We start from the raw sequence: 18,489 nt of genomic DNA, 5'->3' as shown, positions 1-18,489 counted from the left end.
TATAACTATTTCCTGCTTACTTTAAAAAGGTTTCATTGTCATGTGGTCTTTTTTTCTTCTTCTGTCCCTTCCTCTTCTTTCCCTTCTAGAGCAGCAGGTTGTTTTTTCTCCTGATTAGCATATTTTCACAAATGGTCAGTGTGTTTTTGAGAAGTCTCCAAGAACTCAGTCAAGATTAGATCATTGTATTTGACTGGAAAAAGAGTCAAGCCTTGGCAGGAAGGGAAATTGAGTTGATTGCTGAGCAAGGTCTCGTTAGCTAACCTGTATTTCCTTTACCATTTCCAGATAGCAAACTAAATTTTGCAGCATTGTTTGAAATTCTAAGCCTTCCAATTCACTCGGGCTCTTAATCTGCCTTGGGAGTAAGAGACTGGCCACCCTGATTGTTGCATATCTAGCAGGCTCTGGAGTAAAGAGTTCCCAGACTTGGTAACTGTGAGACAAAAATGTTTAAATACACGCGCTAAAAACGAATGAGTAGGGGGAGCTGGTAACTGAAAAACAAAAAAACAAAACAAAACAACCCAACAGCTTAGACAGTTTCAATTTATTGTAACTGTGTCCAACAAAGGAAGTAGACTCGTAGGTTTCTCTGCAAGGGTTTTTCATCTCCACCCTTCCATGGAGGAGAATGATAAACTTGTTGAGGCTGGTGGTGGTGGGGTGGTAGGTATTGGAGAGATGCATTATTGTGCAATATTTCTAAAATGGGGCCCATTTTAGTTCTCAGTTACTCAGAAAAGTCAGGAACGTTAGATACGCGCGAAATGAAAACTTGGGGAGGAGAGGACGTAGTGATTCAGAGGAAAGAGTCGGAACTCCACAATTCAACACAGCTCGTTGGAAATATCTGGGTAGACCTTTGGAACACAAAGAAAAGGGGAGCATCAACTTAAAAATCAACTCTGGGGGCACCTGGCTGGCTCAGTCTCTGGAGCTTGAGATTGTTTATCCTGGGGTTGTGAGTTCCAGCCCCGCCTTGGGTGTAGAGATTACTTAAAATCTTAAAAGAAAAATTAGCTCTCGGTTTACCAACGTTGGGCGGGTAACAGGTGCTCATCTCCTGTTCCTCTCCAGCACTGGGTGAGATGGATCCTTATAACCTCCATGTGGGAGGCGGAGTCATTGTCTTGAGGCCACCCAGCTAGTGTGTGCAGGAAGCCGGATTGACGCGTGATCCGTGGACCCAACGCCTTTGCTATTATAACCCACTCAGCCGCGACGTTATTTCACGTGTGAGCGTTTCTTGGCCCAACAAGTTGGGAACCACTGGTTTCAGAGATTAGAAATCACTGGTTGCCTGCCCCTGGATTCCTTCCCCAGCCCCTCAGAGCTGCTTGGTCGCTCTTGGCCTCGACTTCCCTATCTGTATCCGGCGCAGACATCGCCGTACCAGGCCCCACTGCCACCGTGCAAGGCCGCGGGGCCCTTCGGGCCTCCGCGGCTGCCGGGCGGTGGGAAAAGGGCAACCCGAGCGAACTCTGGTCGGCGCGAATGGCCGCCAGGGAAAAGTATTGTCCTTACGTCCAAATTGGCGCTCGGCGCGGTGGGGCAACCCCAGGCCTCGGCAGAGCACCGCTAATAACAGAGTCCGGCTACGTTCAAAGGCGAGAGGTCGTTCCAAGAGCACAGAACGTGGTCGCTAATAAGAAATAAAAGAAATCGGCAGGGCGAGTTCTCCGGGTTCCGGATCCCGCCGGCCCTCCCGCCACCCTGTGCGTCCTTCTGGACCCCGGCGCCGCGGAGGCCCGGCGGAGGGCGCCCGGCGGGAAGGTGGGCCGGGGGCGGGGGCGGGGCGCGCGCGTGCGCGAGCTGTCAGGCCGGCCCCTCCCCCGGCGTAGCCCCGCCCCCAGCCCGCAGCCCCTCCCTCGCTTCCCCCTCCTCTGGGTCTCCGGGTGCTGGGCGGGCGGGCGCTGCGGCGGCGGCGGCGGCGGCTGCTTCCTCGGGCCATTTTGCTGAGGAGCTTCGGGGAGGAGGAGCTGCCGAGGAGACCCAAGGCGAGGAGCGGCGAGCCAGAGGAGGCGGCGGCCGCGCGCGCACCGGGCTTTCCTCGATCGCGGGGACCTCAAGGGGCGAAGGGATCGCCGGGGAGGGGGACCGGAGAGCCGCGCCCGCCGCGCGGCGCGCCCCTTCCCGCCCCCTGCCTGCACCATGAGCTGGGGCATCGAGCTCTGGGTGAGTGAGGGACCGGGCCCGCCGGGCTGTGGGGGTGGGGGGGTGGTGGGGAGGTGCCTGGCGCGCCTGGGCAGGGGGCGCGGGCCGAGCTGCCTTGGTGAAGGCGATGGCGCGCTGGTCCGGGTCCCCGCGGCCTCGGGAGCAGACGCGGGGCTCGGTGCCCCTCGTCGGCCTTGGCCCGAGCGGGAGGTGCGAGCCAGATTCGCCCTTCCCGGGCGAGGGGAGCTGGTGTGGGTCCTCGGCCGCCTGAGAAGGGGGCACGGATCCGGGTCTCCCCGGCGGCCTGAGCCGGGGGTGCGGGTACCCCCCACCCCCTCCAGCAGCCTGAGGAGGGGGCGCGGATCTGAGACCCCAGGCCGCCCGAGCAGGAGGTGCAGATCTGGGTCCCCCCTACTCCCTAGCGGCCTGAGGAGGGGGAGCGGATCTGGGTCTCCCCGGCGGCCTGAGCAGGGGGTGCGAATCTGGGTCCCCCTACTCTCCAGCGGCCTGAGAAGGGGTGCGGATCTGGGTCCCCCCAGCGGCCCGGGAAGGGAGCACGGACCTGTGCCTCCTCCCCAACGCCTCGCCCCGGTGCTTGGGAACGGGGTGCGGATCCAGGTCCCCGCGGCGGTCTGGTCGAGGGGCGCGGGCCGGCCTCCCTGTCCCCCGCGCCCCGAGCTCAGAGTGGTGTGTGGAAAAAGCAGCCTTAATCCCTCGCGTCGAGTAACCGATGCGCGACCGACCGGCTTCGAGGGGGCGTGGAGGCCGTCGGATTTTCGGGGCTGCGTGATGCGTTCGGGCGCCCCAGCCGCGGGTCCCTAGGGCTGTTCTCCCAGTGGAAGTGCGGGCCGATCTGGCGCTCCTCTCGGGGGCGGGGCGGCCTCGGCCCGGCCGGGTCCCAGGTCTTGGGTTTTGGGGTACACGGGCGAGACGTGGTGCGTCTTCCCTCTCGGGGCGAGGACTTCTGACCTGTGGCGGCGCGGGGCGCGCTCGTAGTTCTCAAGGAGCAGCTCAGATCCTGGGTTTGCCGCGGGGACTGCGGCGTTTGGCCTGGAGGGGAAAGTAGTTGGGGGGAGATGTCTCCAGGAAGAGGCATTCGCGGGGGAAACCGTTCTTTGACTGCTCAGAGGAAACAGTTTAACATGGGGAAGGTTGGCGGCGAGGGGCGCCCTCCGAGACCCTCCAGCGGGGGCTGCCGATGGGTAAACAGGCGGCGAGGTGTCTGGAAACGGCGTCCCCGGAGCGGGGCGAACTGGGGACGCCGAGGCAGCGCGCAGGCCCTCCCCGGGGAGCAGAGGCTGTGGCCGGTGGGATGGAGCTGGTTTCTCCGCCTCTCTCTGGATTCCTGGGGAAGTGGCCGGGCAGGGGATGGGCAGTACGGTGGGGGCGGCGGGGGTGGGGGGGGGGGGAAGGAGGAGGAGAAGTGGATGCAATCTCAATCGTCGCCCAGAAATGTTCTCAAGAGGAGACCTTTCCCCATGGTGAACTCCAAAGGGCCTCCTTTCCGAATTCCATTTGTAAAGGGTGTGGAGGAGAAAAGTGTGGGGTGGTGGTTGCTCTGAGCCGAGGCCAAGAAATCTCGCATCAAAGTGAAACAAGGTTGGAGCCGCTATAGAAACGGAGCGCATCCTCCCTTAATTTTTTTTTTTTTTTTTTTGGCTTTAATTGTTTTTACATAACCATTTCTCCGGCTCAGAAGCAGCTACTGTTACTGATAGCAAAATCCTGAAGGCAATAGCTCCCTTCAATTAGAGCGATTCATTTGATAAACATCCTCTGTCTAAACGGGCTCGAAATTTCCGCCGATGTTTACAAACACTCATTTTAAAAATAAAGTTAACCGATGGTTTTAGGTATTTGCAACATACCTACTTAGGCAAAAATCTGTCCTTTTAAGTGCCGTGTTTCTTTCCTCTTCCACTCCTTGTCCACTCCTTTTGGCTCTTTTTAAGCTTATCTGGGGCGGGGGGAAACAAATCAGAAGTAAATTTTATCCAGATAATAGAAATCCTGGCACGATTTCTTTTTGCACTGGTTCAGACAAGAGAGAGGGATTAAGGAGGGGGAAATGCAATCTATTTTTAGGCGAAACAGGTTGGGTTAAAGGGACTGAACACAGTGTGGCCATTTCAGTGGTGTGAGTGAATGTCCTAAGAGGTGATCCGGAAAGAGGAGGTAGCTGTGGGAAGAAAATGGTCGGTTAGCCCCAATCGCCTGCCTTGCTCTTTAGAGGGCAGAGGGGTGGGAAAGACAATTTTGCCGAAAACAAATAGGAACTGGAATATGTATGATATGGAGCCTTGATTTTCCAAGTAAATTGGAGGGGTGGTGGGTAGGGATGTTGATGAAGCACGAGTGGGGGGGGGGTGTGCTGGTAACTGTTGAAGCTGGGCCATCAGCATCAAAGGACCCAGGATACTCTTGCTACTGTACATGCTGGGAATTTTCTATAATAGAAGTAATTGGAAAAGGTCGTTAGGGAGTATATGTGTACTACTTGGAATTTTTTCTTTTCTTTTCTTTTTTTTTTTGCTTGATAGATTGACAAGGAAGAACACATCAGTTACCGTTTTATACGTGCACGTATATGTCGGTGAAGAGTTACCCCTAAAAACCATTCCACTCGAGTGTGGGTGGGGGGGGGCTTTGTCTTTGAGTGGCTGAGAGTTTAATAGAGGGGAAAAAAATCAACACGTTATTTGCACTAATAAGAGAAGTGAATTATTGGAGTTTTAAGGTGAAATGCCCAGGAGTATAAGAGCAACAAAATGTCTCTTTTCAGTTGCTTTATTTTATTAGTATAGGAGATTTAAGAAAAACTTTGGAATAATGAAGGATTCTGAAAAAGAACCCTCCAGTCCTTCAGTGGTAGGAGACTGGGTGAAGTACAGGGGTGGGCAGTGTCCAGCAGTCCGGCACAGAGCAGGCATTGAGGGTTTTCCTTGAATGGTGGCTTGGACTCAGGCACGCGGGTAATAAGATAACGACGGGGTTGGGGCGCCCGGGTGGCTCAGTCGGTTGAGCGTCCGCCTTCGGCTCAGATCATGATCTCACGGTCCGTGAGTTCGAGCCCCGCGTCGGGCTCCGTGCTGACAGCTCGGAGCCTGGAGCCCGCTTCGGATTCTGTGTCTCCCTCTCTCTGACCCTCCCCGGTTCACGCTCTGTCTCTCTCTGTCTCAAAAAAAAAAAAAAAAAAAAAAAGATAACGATGGGGCGCAGAAGCCTAAATTGTCAGAATTACGTCTCTAGGTGGGGTGAGACGGCGCTATGGTTTGGGTGGCCATGAGTTATTTGTAACAGGTGCTTGCAGTTTCCACAGACCTTCACAAACACCACCACGTTTCTCACACATTTTAAGACTTTAGCCAAGATCCACACAGGCCTTTAAAACCCACGGGTTTCTAATGGGTCCTTTACACGCGAGGACTGGTCTCCACACATGTCCTCCTTTTCGGTGGAGTGAAACCTTTCTCTCTCTTCTTTACTTTCATATTCCAGGAAACCTTGAGAAATCATGCAATGTTCAGGAAGTTATCATACCACTGTAAAAATGAACTCAGACCCGTACTTTGTAATAACTTCATGGGATCGTTTGTATTTAAATTGAGGCTTTCTATTTTTGTATCAGAAGGTCATAACAAAGTGTAAATGGCTGCTTTAAAGTGGTTAGGGTATAATTAAATCGTTTCTGTACAACTCTTGACATTAGTCCCTTTTATTTTTGTTGTTAAAAAAATTTTTTTTTAAGTTAGACTCCACGCCAGAAATGGGGCTCGAACTAAGGACCCTGAGATCAAGAGTTGGGTGCTCTACTGACTGAGCCAGTCAGGTGCTCCCCCCCCCCCCCATACTATTCCCCTTTAATCAATCAGAACCTGACACAGAGCTGGATCCCACGACCCTGGGATCATGACCTGAGCCAAAATCCAGAGTCGGACGCTCAACAGACTGAGCCACCCAGGCGCCCCTCCCTTTAAATCAGTTTTTAATTTTTTTTATTGAACAGCCACTGTGTGCAAGACACTGATCTAACTCCTGTTATATACATTGAAGGATATCTACCTATTTCAGTGAAAGCATTGAAGCAGGTTTTAACTCTCGTCTGCCACATCAGAGTCTAAACAGAGATTTATGTTTCTAAGAATAACCAAAATGCGTTTACTCAAGACTTTGTTACAAAAGGTAATGTGAAGAGGGTTAAATGGATTGCCCTGATTTGTTGACACTGTGACTGGTCATGGGAGAAATGGCCAAGCAAGAATTTCTTACATTTGAATGGGTTTTTTTTGTTTGTTTTTGTTACTCAGTAGAGGGAAGTGACAAGTTACTGAAGTGTCACTTCAGATTTTTATTTGCTCGCTCATTAATGCAAAGTATAAATAAACCCGTTGGAAATTTTAGCTTTCCTCATAATGATTCTACTCTCTGCTGCTAACAAATGACTGACAGAACCTACTTTTGTTATCTCTCAGCGGCCTCTCTGCCATCATCATTTCTTTACTTTGGTGCTAATAAGAAATAGACTGGCCCAAATGCCAAAAGCAAGAAAACAAGCAGCGAGACTGAATAATACCTATTGGTTAACATAGTAATCCCCTGTGTTGATTGTGTGTAATTAAAAAAAAAATTTTTTTTTTAATGTTTATGTATTTTTGAGAGAGACACACACACACACACACACACACACACACAGAGTGTGAGCAGGGGAGGGTCAGTGGGAGGGAGAGGGAGACACAGAATCCGAAGCAGGCTCCAGGCTCTGAGCCATCAGCACAGAGCCCGACGCGGGGCTCGAACTCACAGACCGTGAGATCATGACCTGAGCTGAAGTCGGCCGCTTAACCGACTGAGCCACCTAGGTGCCCCTACTGTATGCAGTTTTTTAGCCTAAGTTTCCAAGACATTGCCAGGCACGTGATGTACATTCAACACTAGGAGGAATATGGTGACTGTGGGATGCAGTTTTTTTTTTTTAATTTTTTTTTTTAACGTTTATTTATTTTTTTGAGACAGAGAGAGACAGAGCATGAACGGGGGAGGGTCAGAGAGAGGGAGACACAGAATCTGAAACAGGCTCCAGGCTCCGAGCTGTCAGCACAGAGCCCGAGGCGGGGCTCGAACTCACGGACCGCGAGATCATGACCTGAGCCGAAGTCGGACGCTTAACCGACCGAGCCACCCAGGCGCCCCGGGATGCAGTTTTTTAGAGGCAGCCATGAAAGAGCGATCTACCAACTGTACTGAGAACAATGCCCGACTCACAGTAGGAGTTAGTAAATACTTGCTGAATAAATGAATGAATCCTTGTTGTCCCTTTTGTTTTAACATTGGCTTTTTTTTTTTTTTTTTTTTAAGTAATGGGAGGGTAATTTTCCCACCTTTCTGCCCTCTGGCAGTTGTAAACATGTCTGATAATTCTAGGCGTCTTTGATTTATTTATTTTTTAATAGACTTCAGTTTTTAGAGCCATTTGGGTTTCACAGCAAAATTGAGTGGGAAGTACAGAGATTTCCCATAGGCCCCCCCCCCCCCCCCCCCCCGTTTGCAAATACGCACGGCCTAGGCACCTTTTTTACTTTTAAAGTAGGGCTTGAATGTTTCTCTCTTCTCTGTCGTTCATGCTGTTTATGCCTGCTATGCATGTGTGTGTTCATTATAAGAACACTTGCCAGAGTGTTAAAATTGTACACTAGACACTACCGATCCCTTCTTCATCTTGAGGTAATTGACTTAGTAAGTTCCAGGTTTGGGAGATTGATGAGTACCTCTCCTCACTGCAGAATGCTAAATGCAGGGCCGTATTAACGACAACTCCTAGACCTTCTGCTCTTTATTCTTAATGATTCAGAGATTTCCATTGGGGATAAAACATAGCGAGACCAACGGGGGAGACATTCATTACTCTCAGATCGGTGGGGAGTGGAGCAGAACTGCTTCAGAAGACACACGAAATGGAGTTTAATTCTGTCATCCCTGCCTTGCCATTAAAATAGGCTTTCCCCAGGGGCGCCTGGGTGGCTCGGTCGGTTAAGTGCTCGACTTCGGCTCAGGTCACGATCTCACAAGTCCGTGAGTTCGAGCCCCGCGTCGGGCTCTGTGCTGATGGCTCGGCGCCTGGAGCCCGCTTCGGATTCTGTGTCTCGCTGTCTCTCTCTGCCCCTCCCCTGCTCAGCTTTGCCCGCCTCTTCTGGTTATGAAACAAAACACGGGAGGTCTGGCAGCCTTAATTCCCTCATCACCTCCTTGTCCTCCCTACACACTAGACATCATCCTGAAAATTTCGTATAAACTGCATTTTTGGTAGGTGACGCTGTATTTCAGGTACCGCAAAAGAGTTTTGTAAACGCCCGTGCTCGCCGTGCGACCACGTTAAACTCGCGCTGTACGTCGGGGCGACACGGAAAATGCTCTTTGGAGGTCTATTCAAGTATCACCCACTACCTAGCTAAAGCTAATATTGTGTTTCCTGCATTACTCACACTTGTTTCATCAACACCGCCCACATTGAAAAACAAGGCTTTATTTTGACACTTAAAAACTGCAAGCTACCGAGAATCCATGAATGCCCCAGGAATTAATCTAATTAGATTTTAGAACGTGGGTGTGAAATCTGGAATCAGTGTTTGTAATGAAATATTTGTTTCCTTTTTTAGTAACACGTACTGGTTTCAGCCTAGCGATATGTCTAGTTAAAAAATGTTAAAATCGGGGCACCTGGCCAGCTCAGTCGGTGGAACGGGCAACTCTTGATCTCAGGGTGGTGAGTTCGAGCCCCGCTTTGGGTGTAGAGATTACTTAAACATAAAATCTGTAGGGGCCCCTGGCCGGCTCAGTCGGTTGAGCGTCCGACCCTTGATTTTGGCACGGGGGGTGATCCCAGGGTTGTGGGATCGAGCCCACGCCAGGTTCTGTGCCGAGCGAGGAGCCTGCTTGAGATCCTCTGTCTCTCTTCCTCTGTCCCTCGCCCAGTTTGTGTTCTTTCTAAATAAATAAATAAATCGTAAAAAATGTTAAAATCATAAAAGGCCATGTATGTATGTTATATTAGAGAGTTAATTGAGCGTGTACAATGTTCCTTAGTCTTGGTCTTCCAATTGGACCAACTTTCAACTCGCAAATCTCATCCAGTTTGTAAGTTGTCTGTTAAATTCACGGAAAGCTCAAACAACTTCAGTTGTTCCATACTGGAAATAGATTCAAACCACCACCCCCCACCCCCAACAACGACAAAGAGGTGAAACTTCTAATTTCTTATTGCAAAAGTTATAATACCTCTTCACATTTAATCTGTAATATCACAATAGTTATACTGCGTGTTTTTATTTATTTAATTAATTAATTAATTAATTAAATGTTTTATTTAGTTTTGAGACCGAGAGAGACCGAGCATGAGCAGGGGAGGGGCAGAGAGAGAGGGAGACCCAGAGTCGGAAGCAAGCTCCAGGCTCCGAGCCGTCAGCACAGAGCCCGACGCGGGGCTCGAACCCATGACCCGCGAGATCGTGACCTGAGCCGAAGTCGGAGGTTCAACCGACTGAGCCACCCAGGCGCCCCGACTGTGTGTTTTTGAAAATGTAGAACGTGCCATTCTCGTCATGAGAATGAAATTTTTAACAATTGGCTCTTAGGCTAACACCTGTGGCTTTAGTGTATACAGTTTAGCAGCTACCGTTTCTGTTTGTGCTTCTCTACTCTATGGTTTATATAAGCGGAAATAGTTTATAAATTGTATAAATTCTATAGTTCTTGTGGTATTTTCACCTGTGCACCGTGCCCCATTGTCCTACATGCTGTTGAGTGGTTATCATCAACATTGCTGTTTATTGAGAGCTTATCATCTCCTGTGTCCTGTACAAATTATTTTCCATCAGGGGCGCCTGCGTGGCTCAGGCGGTTGAGCGTCCGACTTCGGCTCAGGGCATGATCTCACGGTTGGTGAGTTCGAGCCCCGCGTCGGGCTCTGCGCTGACGGCTCGGGGCCTGGAGCCTGCTTCGGATTCTGGGTCTCCCTCTCCCTCTGCCCCTCCCCTGCTCACACTGTGTCTCTGTCTCAAAAAAACAAATAAAAAAAATTTATTTTCCATCCATCACCTCATTTAATCTTTTCAAGAATCCAGTGAGGTAAGTACCGTTCATGCGAGCGTCTGGGAAGAAGATGTTGAGAAGGAGTTAAGAGTGGAGAGTTTTATTAGGAAGTAACACCCGTGAAGAGAAGAGGGAAGGGTGATTGCGAGGAGGGGCCACTGGACCAAGATGCAGCCTGACAAAAGTCTCTTCCAGGCCGGTGAGGAGCTCCAGGGCGAAGATTATCCATTGAAGCAATTTCACATTGGACAGAAATGGCTAGGCCCTCGTACTGCCTTGCACATTCGTTGGCCAAGGGCCGCCCCAAGAACGGTGTGACCTTGGCTGCCACCTTGGTCCGTCTTTGGTTGGTGGTTGGTTGCCACAAGAAGACCGTGACCTTGGCTCACAAGATAAGGCAGACCCCAAAGGAGGCTGTCTGCTACACTCCTTGCAGCTGGGCGGTGCATCCTTTCTGGAAGCCGGATCTGAGTGGCACATCTCTGCACCGGCCATGGCCATACCCTTATCGTCCCCTTTTGTGAGAGGAGGTTGAAGCTCAGAATGATAAAGTAACTTGCCCAAGTTCACGGAGTAGAAAGTAGGGGTGCAATTCCATACCTGTGGGATACAAGAGCCCTCTTCCTCAGCCTTCAAACATTTTTTAAGTTAAGGGCTGCCTGGCTGGTTCAGTTGGAAGAGGCTGTGAGTCTTGATCTCAGAGTCGTCAGTTGAGCCGCACGTTGGGCATAGAGATTACTTAATAAAAAATAAAAAATAGGGGCACCTGGGGGGCTCAGTTAAGCATCCGACTTCGGCTCAGGTCACGATCGCCTGGTTCGTGGGTTCGAGCCCCGCGTCGGGCTCTGTGCTGACGGCTTGGAGCCTGGAGCCTGCTTCCGATTCTGTGTCTCCCTCTCTGCCCCTCCCCCGCTCGCGCTCTGTCTCTCTCTCTCTCTCAAAAATACAGTAAGAAGAAAAACATTAATAAACAAAAAAATTTAAGTTAATGTCTTCAAAAATATTCTTGTTGGAACTTTTTATTAGGGACATTTTCAGATCTACTTACAGGAAGTATTATTGTGAACCCTTTGTAGTCATCACCCAGCTTGAAGGTAATCAATAATGTTGGCATTCTTCCCGTCTTGGCCCCACTGGGTGTGTTTAGAACCCTTGGTCTTTCCCCCACGTATTTAAAAAAAATTTTTTTTTTTAATTAAAAAAAATTTTTTTTTAACATTTTTATTTATTTTTGAGACAGGGAGAGACAGAGCATGAACAGGGGAGGGTCAGAGAGAGGGAGACACAGAATCCAAAACAGGCTCCGGGCTCCGAGCCGTCAGCACAGAGCCCGACGTGGGGCTCGAACTCACGGACCGTGAGATCATGACCTGAGCCGAAGTCGGCCGCTTAACCGACTGAGCCACCCAGGCACCCCCCCAAAAAAAATTTTTTTTTAATGTTTATTTTTATTTTTGAGAGAGACAGAGACAGAATGCAAGTGGGGGAGAGGCAGAGAGGGAGGGAGACACAGAATCTGAAACAGGCTCCGGGCTCTGGGCTGTCAGCACAGAGCCCGATGCGGGGCTCGAACTCACAGATGGCGAGATCATGACTTGAGCCGAAGTTGGATGCTCAACCCTCCGAGCCACCCAGGCGCCCCTCCCCCACGTATTGTAACGCTGTTCAGCTCCTCCCCTTTTCCCAGGAACCAGGCAGAGAACCAAAATTCTTCTGCCCATCTTTTAAAATCTGAAGACAGAAGAGAACCCAATGGTTAAGTGCCCTGGACACCTTTATTAGAGGATTTATTTTTTCAAAGTTTTTTTTTTTTTTTTTTAATGTATTTGTATTGAAAGAGAGAGTGCGAGGAGGGAAGGGGCAGAGAGAGAGAAGGAGACAGAGAATCCCAAGCAGTGTTCCATCTCACAAACCGCTAAACCGTGACCTGAGCCAAAATCAAGAGTCTGACGCTTGACCCACTGAGCCACCCAGGGACCCCTATTAGAGGCTTTAGATGTCTCCTTTCGTGACCTAAGAAGGACCATGTGAGCTTCATAGCTTTCCCCGTTTTATAAATGAGCCTCAGAGAGGTGAAGCGACTTAACCAGACTCACCTAAGAACCCTGGAGTTCATGCTTCAGGTTTGGCTTTGTTTGTTTGTTTTTCGGACACTAGACAAATGTAGTCGTAAAACTGCATTTTCCGTATTAGTAGCTTGCAATCCCTTTTCTGCCCACCACTCGCTCAGATGTCCCCAGCATCGATGTATGTTTTGCTTTCAGAAACCTTTGCTGTTAGTCATGTTGGGAAGCACCGAGAACCGGTGACTCACGGAGTTAAGCGCTGCAGCCCCAGCAGAAACTGGGATGAATGAACCTTAGACCAGCAGGTGTCTCATGCGTGTCTAGTGGTTCCCTCATTCTTTCAAATCCAAAGTTATTTTTTTTCTCTTTTTTAATATAAAGAAATTAATTTGTAGAGGTATCGCTTTTTTTGTAATTTTTTTAAATGTCTGTTTATTTTTGAGAGAGAGAGAGAGAGAGGGACAGAGTGCAATCAGGGGAGGGGCAGAGAGAGAGGGAGACACAGAATCGGAAGCGGGCTCCGGGCTCCGAGCCATCAGCACAGAGCCCGATGCAGGGCTTGAACTCACAAACCGCGAGATCATGATCTGAGCCGAAGTCAGATGCTTCACACCCCAAAGGTGTTAATCTTAAGATAACATTAAGTTCTGATTTCCCGTCTAACAAAAGTACGTCTTATCGAAAAGTATTTGTGTTATGGTTGTTGAAAAGTTTTGTTGATCAAATTGAGAAAGAATGAAGAGGTTATAGATATTGACCATTTGGGGGTTTCTGGCCGTCACATGCAGGGCCTTCAAAGTTTTGGTTCTTGGAGACTAAGAAGCTAACCCTTTCCCCTCCTATCTACAGCAAAAGGAAATGTGGTGACTTTTTTTTGTTAATTTTTTTCGTTTTTATTTATTAAAAAAATTTTTTTACATGTTTTATTATTTAATTTTGAGAGAGAGAGAGGGACAGAGTGTGAGCAGGGGAGGAACAGAGAGAGAGATGGGAGACACAGAATCCGAAGCAGGCTCCAGGCTCTGATTTGTCAGCACAGAGCCGGACGCAGGGCTTGAACCCAAGAACCGTGAGATCATGACCTGACCCAAAGTTGAACGCTTAACCGACTGAGCCCCCCGGGCGCCCCGAAAACGTGGCACCTTTAAAGGGAACCGTTCCCTTTACACTTGTGTGGGCACAACCAGAACTGAGAGCAGGTTCCTAAAATGCATTAAAATACCCAACAGGTTCTTGGGAGAAATGATGTGGGCGTTCCCACGTGAGAGAGAAAGCATAGCAGAGCTCAACTCGGCCTTCGCGGATTGCCTAACCTAACCCTCATTAGTGTTGGGCAAGCCCTCACATTTCCCTTCCTTGGTTTCCCCACCCATAAAATGGTATGATGATGCTTTCTTCCTCTTTGTGAGAAAGCAGAAAGGTAAGTGGTTGTTTGTAAAGTGCTTTGAGATGGTTCGATGAGGCGTGATGGGTAAATACAAAGTAGTATGGTGATGGGAAGGAAAAAAAAAAACGACTCTCTTTGGGAGCCAACTGCAGAATCACCCTGCTGCAAGCAGGACTCATGAAAAATGAGCGATTCACTCCTTGCCTTCTGGTTTTCACGGTAAAGTCTTTGTCCTTTGACCTAAAATTCTCTTTACGTGTTAACAATGAAATAAAATAATAGGAGGAGAAAATGCCTGGAAATCCTGGCTTTGGAAAGAAAGTCTGGACTTTAGGAGACCAGGCGTGTTTATTACTTAAAAAAGTTTTTGTTTTAACATATAGAATGAACTCCATAACACTAACCATACTAATTTTTAGCAATATACGTGGGTCTACTTAAGATATAAATTTAATGTTCCCTCTCCAGGCGGAATAGTTCTCTTTGGCTCTTATTACCACATTTTTTTTTAAAAGTTATTCTTACGGGGCGCCTGGGTGGCTCAGTCGGTTGAGCGTCCGACTTCGGCTCAGGTCATGATCTCACGGTCCGTGAGTTCGAGCCCCGCGTTGGGCTCTGTGCTGACCGCTCAGAGCCTGGAGCCTGCTTCCGATTCTGTGTCTCCCTCTCTCTCTGACCCTCCCCCGTTCATGCTCTGTCTCTCTCTGTCTCAAAAATGAATAAAACGTTAAAAAAATTTTTTTTTAAAGTTATTCTTACAGATCACGAGAAAAAAAAAGTTGTAATTAGGTACGTTAGGTAGACTGTGGTGATCATTTCACATTATATACAAATATAGAATCATTATGTTGTACGTCTGAAACTAATAATGCTGTATGTCGACAATTATTTACTTATTTTGAGAGAGAGAGAGAGAGAGAGAGAGAGAGAGAGAGAGAGAGAAAGTGAGCAGGGGAGAGGCAGCAAGAGAGAGAATCCCAAGCAGGCTCTACGCTCTGCACAGAGCCCCATGTGGGGCTCCATCTCACCAAGATGATAAAAGACGATAGACTCAAACGCTTAACCGACTGAGTCACCCAGAGCCTCTCTATCTCAATTTTTTTTTTAAGTTATCCTGAAGTGACATTATTTCCCCCCAAAAGCTGGATGTTTGCTGCCTGAGACGTCTGATGAATTATGTTACGTCTCAGCTTAGTTTCAGATTGACTTCTTTTTTTTTTTATTGTTTTATTTTTTATTTTTTTAAATTTACATCCAAATTAGTTAGCATATGGTGCAACAGTGATTTCAGGAGTAGATTCCTTAGTGCTCCTGACCCATTTCGCCCATCCCCCCTCCCACCACCCCTCCCGTGACCTTCAGTTTGTTCTCCATATTTATGAGTCTCTTCTGTTTTGTCCCCCTCCCTGTTTTTATATTATTTTTATTTCCCTTCCCTTATGTTCATCTGTTTTGTCTCTTAAAGTCCTCCTATGAGTGAAGTCATACGATATTTGTCTTTCTCGGACTAATTTCACTTAGCCTAATACGCTCCAGTTCCATCCACGTAGTTGCAAATGGCAAGACTTCATTCTTGTTGATTGCTGAGTAATACTCCATTGTCTATATAGACCACATCTTTATCCATTCATCCATGGATGGCCATTTGGGCTCTTTCCATCCTTTGGCTATTGTCGATAGTGCTGCTATATAAACATGGGGGTGCACGTGTCCCTTCGAAACAGCACACCTATATCCCGTGGATAAATGCCTAGTAGTGCCATTGCTGGGTCGTAGGGTAGTTCTATTTTTTTAGTTTTTTGAGGAAACTCCAAGCTATTTTCCAGAGTGGCTGCACCAGCTTGCATCCCCAGAGATTGACCTCTTCTTAACAAAGAACACAAAGAAGCTTAAAATTTTTTGCACTAGGATAGGTATATATGGAAATGACTGGCAATGTTTGGGCAAAAAAAATTTGGATTTTGTTAGTATACGTGTGCATGTAAAATATATTTTTCACTATAACGCTACATGTTTATTTTTATTCATTTATTTCTTAAGTAGGCGCCGTGCCCAATATGGGGCTTGAACTCAAGGCCCTGAGATCAAGAGTCAGATGCTCTACTAACTGAGCCAGCCAGGCATCCCACTATGACTCTAAGTTTTAATTTTATTATTATTATTATTTTCAATGTTTTTATTTATTTTTGAGAGAGAGACAGACAAAGCACGAGCAGGGGAGGGGCACAGAGAGAGGGAGACACAGAATCCGAAGCAGGCTCTAGGCTCCGAGCTGTCAGCACAGAGCCCGATGTGGGGCTCGAACTCACAAACCGCAAGATCATGACCTGAGCCGAAGTTGGATGCTCAACCGACTGAGCCACCCAGGCGCCCCAATTTTATTTTTATTATTAAAAAAGATTTTTTTTTTTTTAATGTTTATTTTGTTTTTGAGAGAGAGCATGAAGAGGGGACGGGCAGAGAGAGAGGAAGACACAGAATCTGAGACAGGCTCCAGGTTCTGAGTTGTCCGCACAGAGGTCCAACGCGGGGCTCGAACTCATGAACCGTGAGATCGTGACCTGAGTCGAAATCAGACACACAGCTGACTGAGCCACCCAGGCGCCTCTAAATTTTTACGTTTAAATTTTACTTGGCCTTAAAAGTAAGTGATCTAGTATTATTTGTTCTGTTTTGTGAAAACCATTGTTGGTCTTTCGATGAGGATTGCTTTAATCTGTAGAGAGCTTTGGGCGGTATGTAAATTTTAACAGCATGGGGCTACACCAAAATAAAAAGCTTCTGTTTAGTGAAGGAAACACACGAAACAAAAAGACAACTTAGCGAGTGGGAGAAGATACTTGCAAATGATGTGTCTGATAAGGCATTAATACCCAGACAATATAATGAATGTGTACAACCCAGCACCCAAAAACCCACAAATAATCTGATCAACAAATGGGCAGAGACCTGACCGTTTTCCCAAAAAAGACATAGAGAGGGCCAACAGACCCGCGAAAAGATGCTCGACATCACTAATCGTCAGAGGAGGGCAAATGAAATGAGATATCACCTTACACCTGTGAGAATGGCTAAAATCAAAAAGACAAATAACAAACGTTGGTGAGGATGCGGAGGAAAAGGAACCCTCTTGCGCTGTTGGTGAAAAGGCAAATTGGTGCAGCCGCTGTGGAAAACAGTACGGAGGTTTCTCAAAAAATTAAAAATAGGATTACCGTATGACCCAGCTATTCTACTACTGGGTGTTTACCCCCAAGAAAACAAAAAACTCTTAATTCAAAAAGATGTATGCACCCCTAAGAATGAAATCTTGCCATTGAGAGACTCTGGATGGACCTAGAGGGTATTATGCTAAGTGAAATAAGTCAGAGAAAGACAAATACCATATAATTTCACTCATAGGTGGAATTTAAGAAACAAAACAGAGAGAAAAGGGATAATACCGAATCTCAAATACAGAGAACAAACTGGTGGTTCCCAGAGGGGAGGCGGGCCGGGGCCGGCGGGGGCGGTGCACCTGGGTGACTCAGTTGGTTAAGCATCTGACTCTTGATTTTGGCCCAAGTCGAGATCTCACGGTTCGTGGGATCAAGCCCCGCATCAGGCTCTGCTGGGGCAGCACAAAGTTTGCTTGGGATTCTCTCCCTCCCTCTCTCTCTCTGCCCCTCTCCCCACTCACGCTCTGTCTCCCTCTTTCTGAAAATAAATAAACATTTAAACAATTTTTTTGCTAGGTAAAGGTGATTAAGAGTATACTTTCCACGATGTGTGCTGAGTCGTGTATAGACTTATTGAACCATTATACTGCATATATTGATGCAGATATGATGTGAATGATGGAGACATCCATACTTTGTCCACAATACCTATTTTTGGAGCATCTCCTAAGCGCCAAGACGTGGTTCTTGTCCTTGAGCAGCTTGGAAAGAAGGCAGGTTGCTGTAGACCCGGCTGTGTTAACAGGCTGATTGGACTCATCATGTGGGGGTACAGAGCCCCTCTCAGTATTACTTTTATATGGGTGGAATTAGGCTAGAATGAACTTTCGGGGGGCCTCAAATGTCTACAGAACACCTAGTAGGGTCTGTCTTGAGTAGCAAGCCGGGCGATTGGGAGGATGAGCCCAGTTCACCACTTTGGCTTGTGGGTTAAATAGCCTGTCAGCTTTTGTAACCCCGTTGGGCCTAAAACCAAAACCTACGGTTGCTTCTTTCCGGTCCTTTGTTTCTGCGCAGGTGGTACAGTCTGGACAGGGGTTGGCCAGCGTCTGTACCCCAGCTTTCACTAAGCTAACGGATTTGCTAGACCTGGAGGTGACTCACGCTAACCAAATTCCCAAGACTGACGAAGAACTCAAAATGCAGATTTTAAATTTATCAGGAGGGGTATATCCAGAGAGAGGCCAGTGTTTCCTATATGCCCGGCTGCACGTTTTCTCCCTGTGGGCTAATCTAGGTGGAGGGCGGGATTCCACACAAAGTTTCTTGGAGAGCATACAGTCAAGATAGATTTGGACGCATTTACTGGCTCGTGACAGCAAGCTGTGGAAACCCAGCCCTTCCAGAGGGGATAGCTCCACATCAAGGGTAGAATAAAGCCCATTTGGTACATGCTGTGGCGATGATTCCTTTTTCTTTAATCTGCTCTTTCTTGAGAGAGACTGCAGGGTATTCGATTACGTTTCGACCTGTTGACTTCCAATTTCTGTTCAGTCTTGCATTCGTGAGATTATATCCAGGTACCCAGATTGGATATTGGGTGTTTACCGTCTTCTTACGTGGCAGCTTTTGCCAC

At 48.0% G+C, this 18,489-nt stretch overlaps 1 protein-coding gene and 1 long non-coding RNA gene across 7 annotated transcripts in view; one reads left to right on the top strand and one right to left on the bottom strand.

Moving 5' to 3' along the window:
- Window positions 1-531: 531 nt before the first annotated feature.
- Window positions 532-1,767, bottom strand: LOC122233117. The gene is made up of 2 exons (XR_006210580.1): window positions 1,036-1,767; window positions 532-863 (listed from the first exon to the last, which is right to left on the bottom strand). It is a non-coding gene; the product is annotated as an uncharacterized LOC122233117 (long non-coding RNA).
- A 281-nt stretch (window positions 1,768-2,048) lies between these two features.
- The window catches only part of FNBP1 (formin binding protein 1), a 140,297-nt gene continuing 123,856 nt past the window's right edge, over window positions 2,049-18,489 (top strand). For all 6 annotated transcript variants that reach the window (XM_042963674.1, XM_042963677.1, XM_042963676.1 and 3 more), the window contains exon 1: window positions 2,049-2,178. In XM_042963674.1, the coding sequence (XP_042819608.1) occupies window positions 2,155-2,178 (24 nt within the window). In that variant the 5' untranslated portion in view covers window positions 2,049-2,154. The remainder of the gene's footprint in view (window positions 2,179-18,489) is intronic.

This window comes from Panthera tigris, chromosome D4 (assembly GCF_018350195.1).
Source record: "Panthera tigris isolate Pti1 chromosome D4, P.tigris_Pti1_mat1.1, whole genome shotgun sequence".
Taxonomy (NCBI): Eukaryota; Metazoa; Chordata; class Mammalia; order Carnivora; family Felidae; genus Panthera; species Panthera tigris.
Note: the sequence above shows the minus strand (reverse complement) of the source record. Positions and strands in the feature narration are given on the sequence as shown.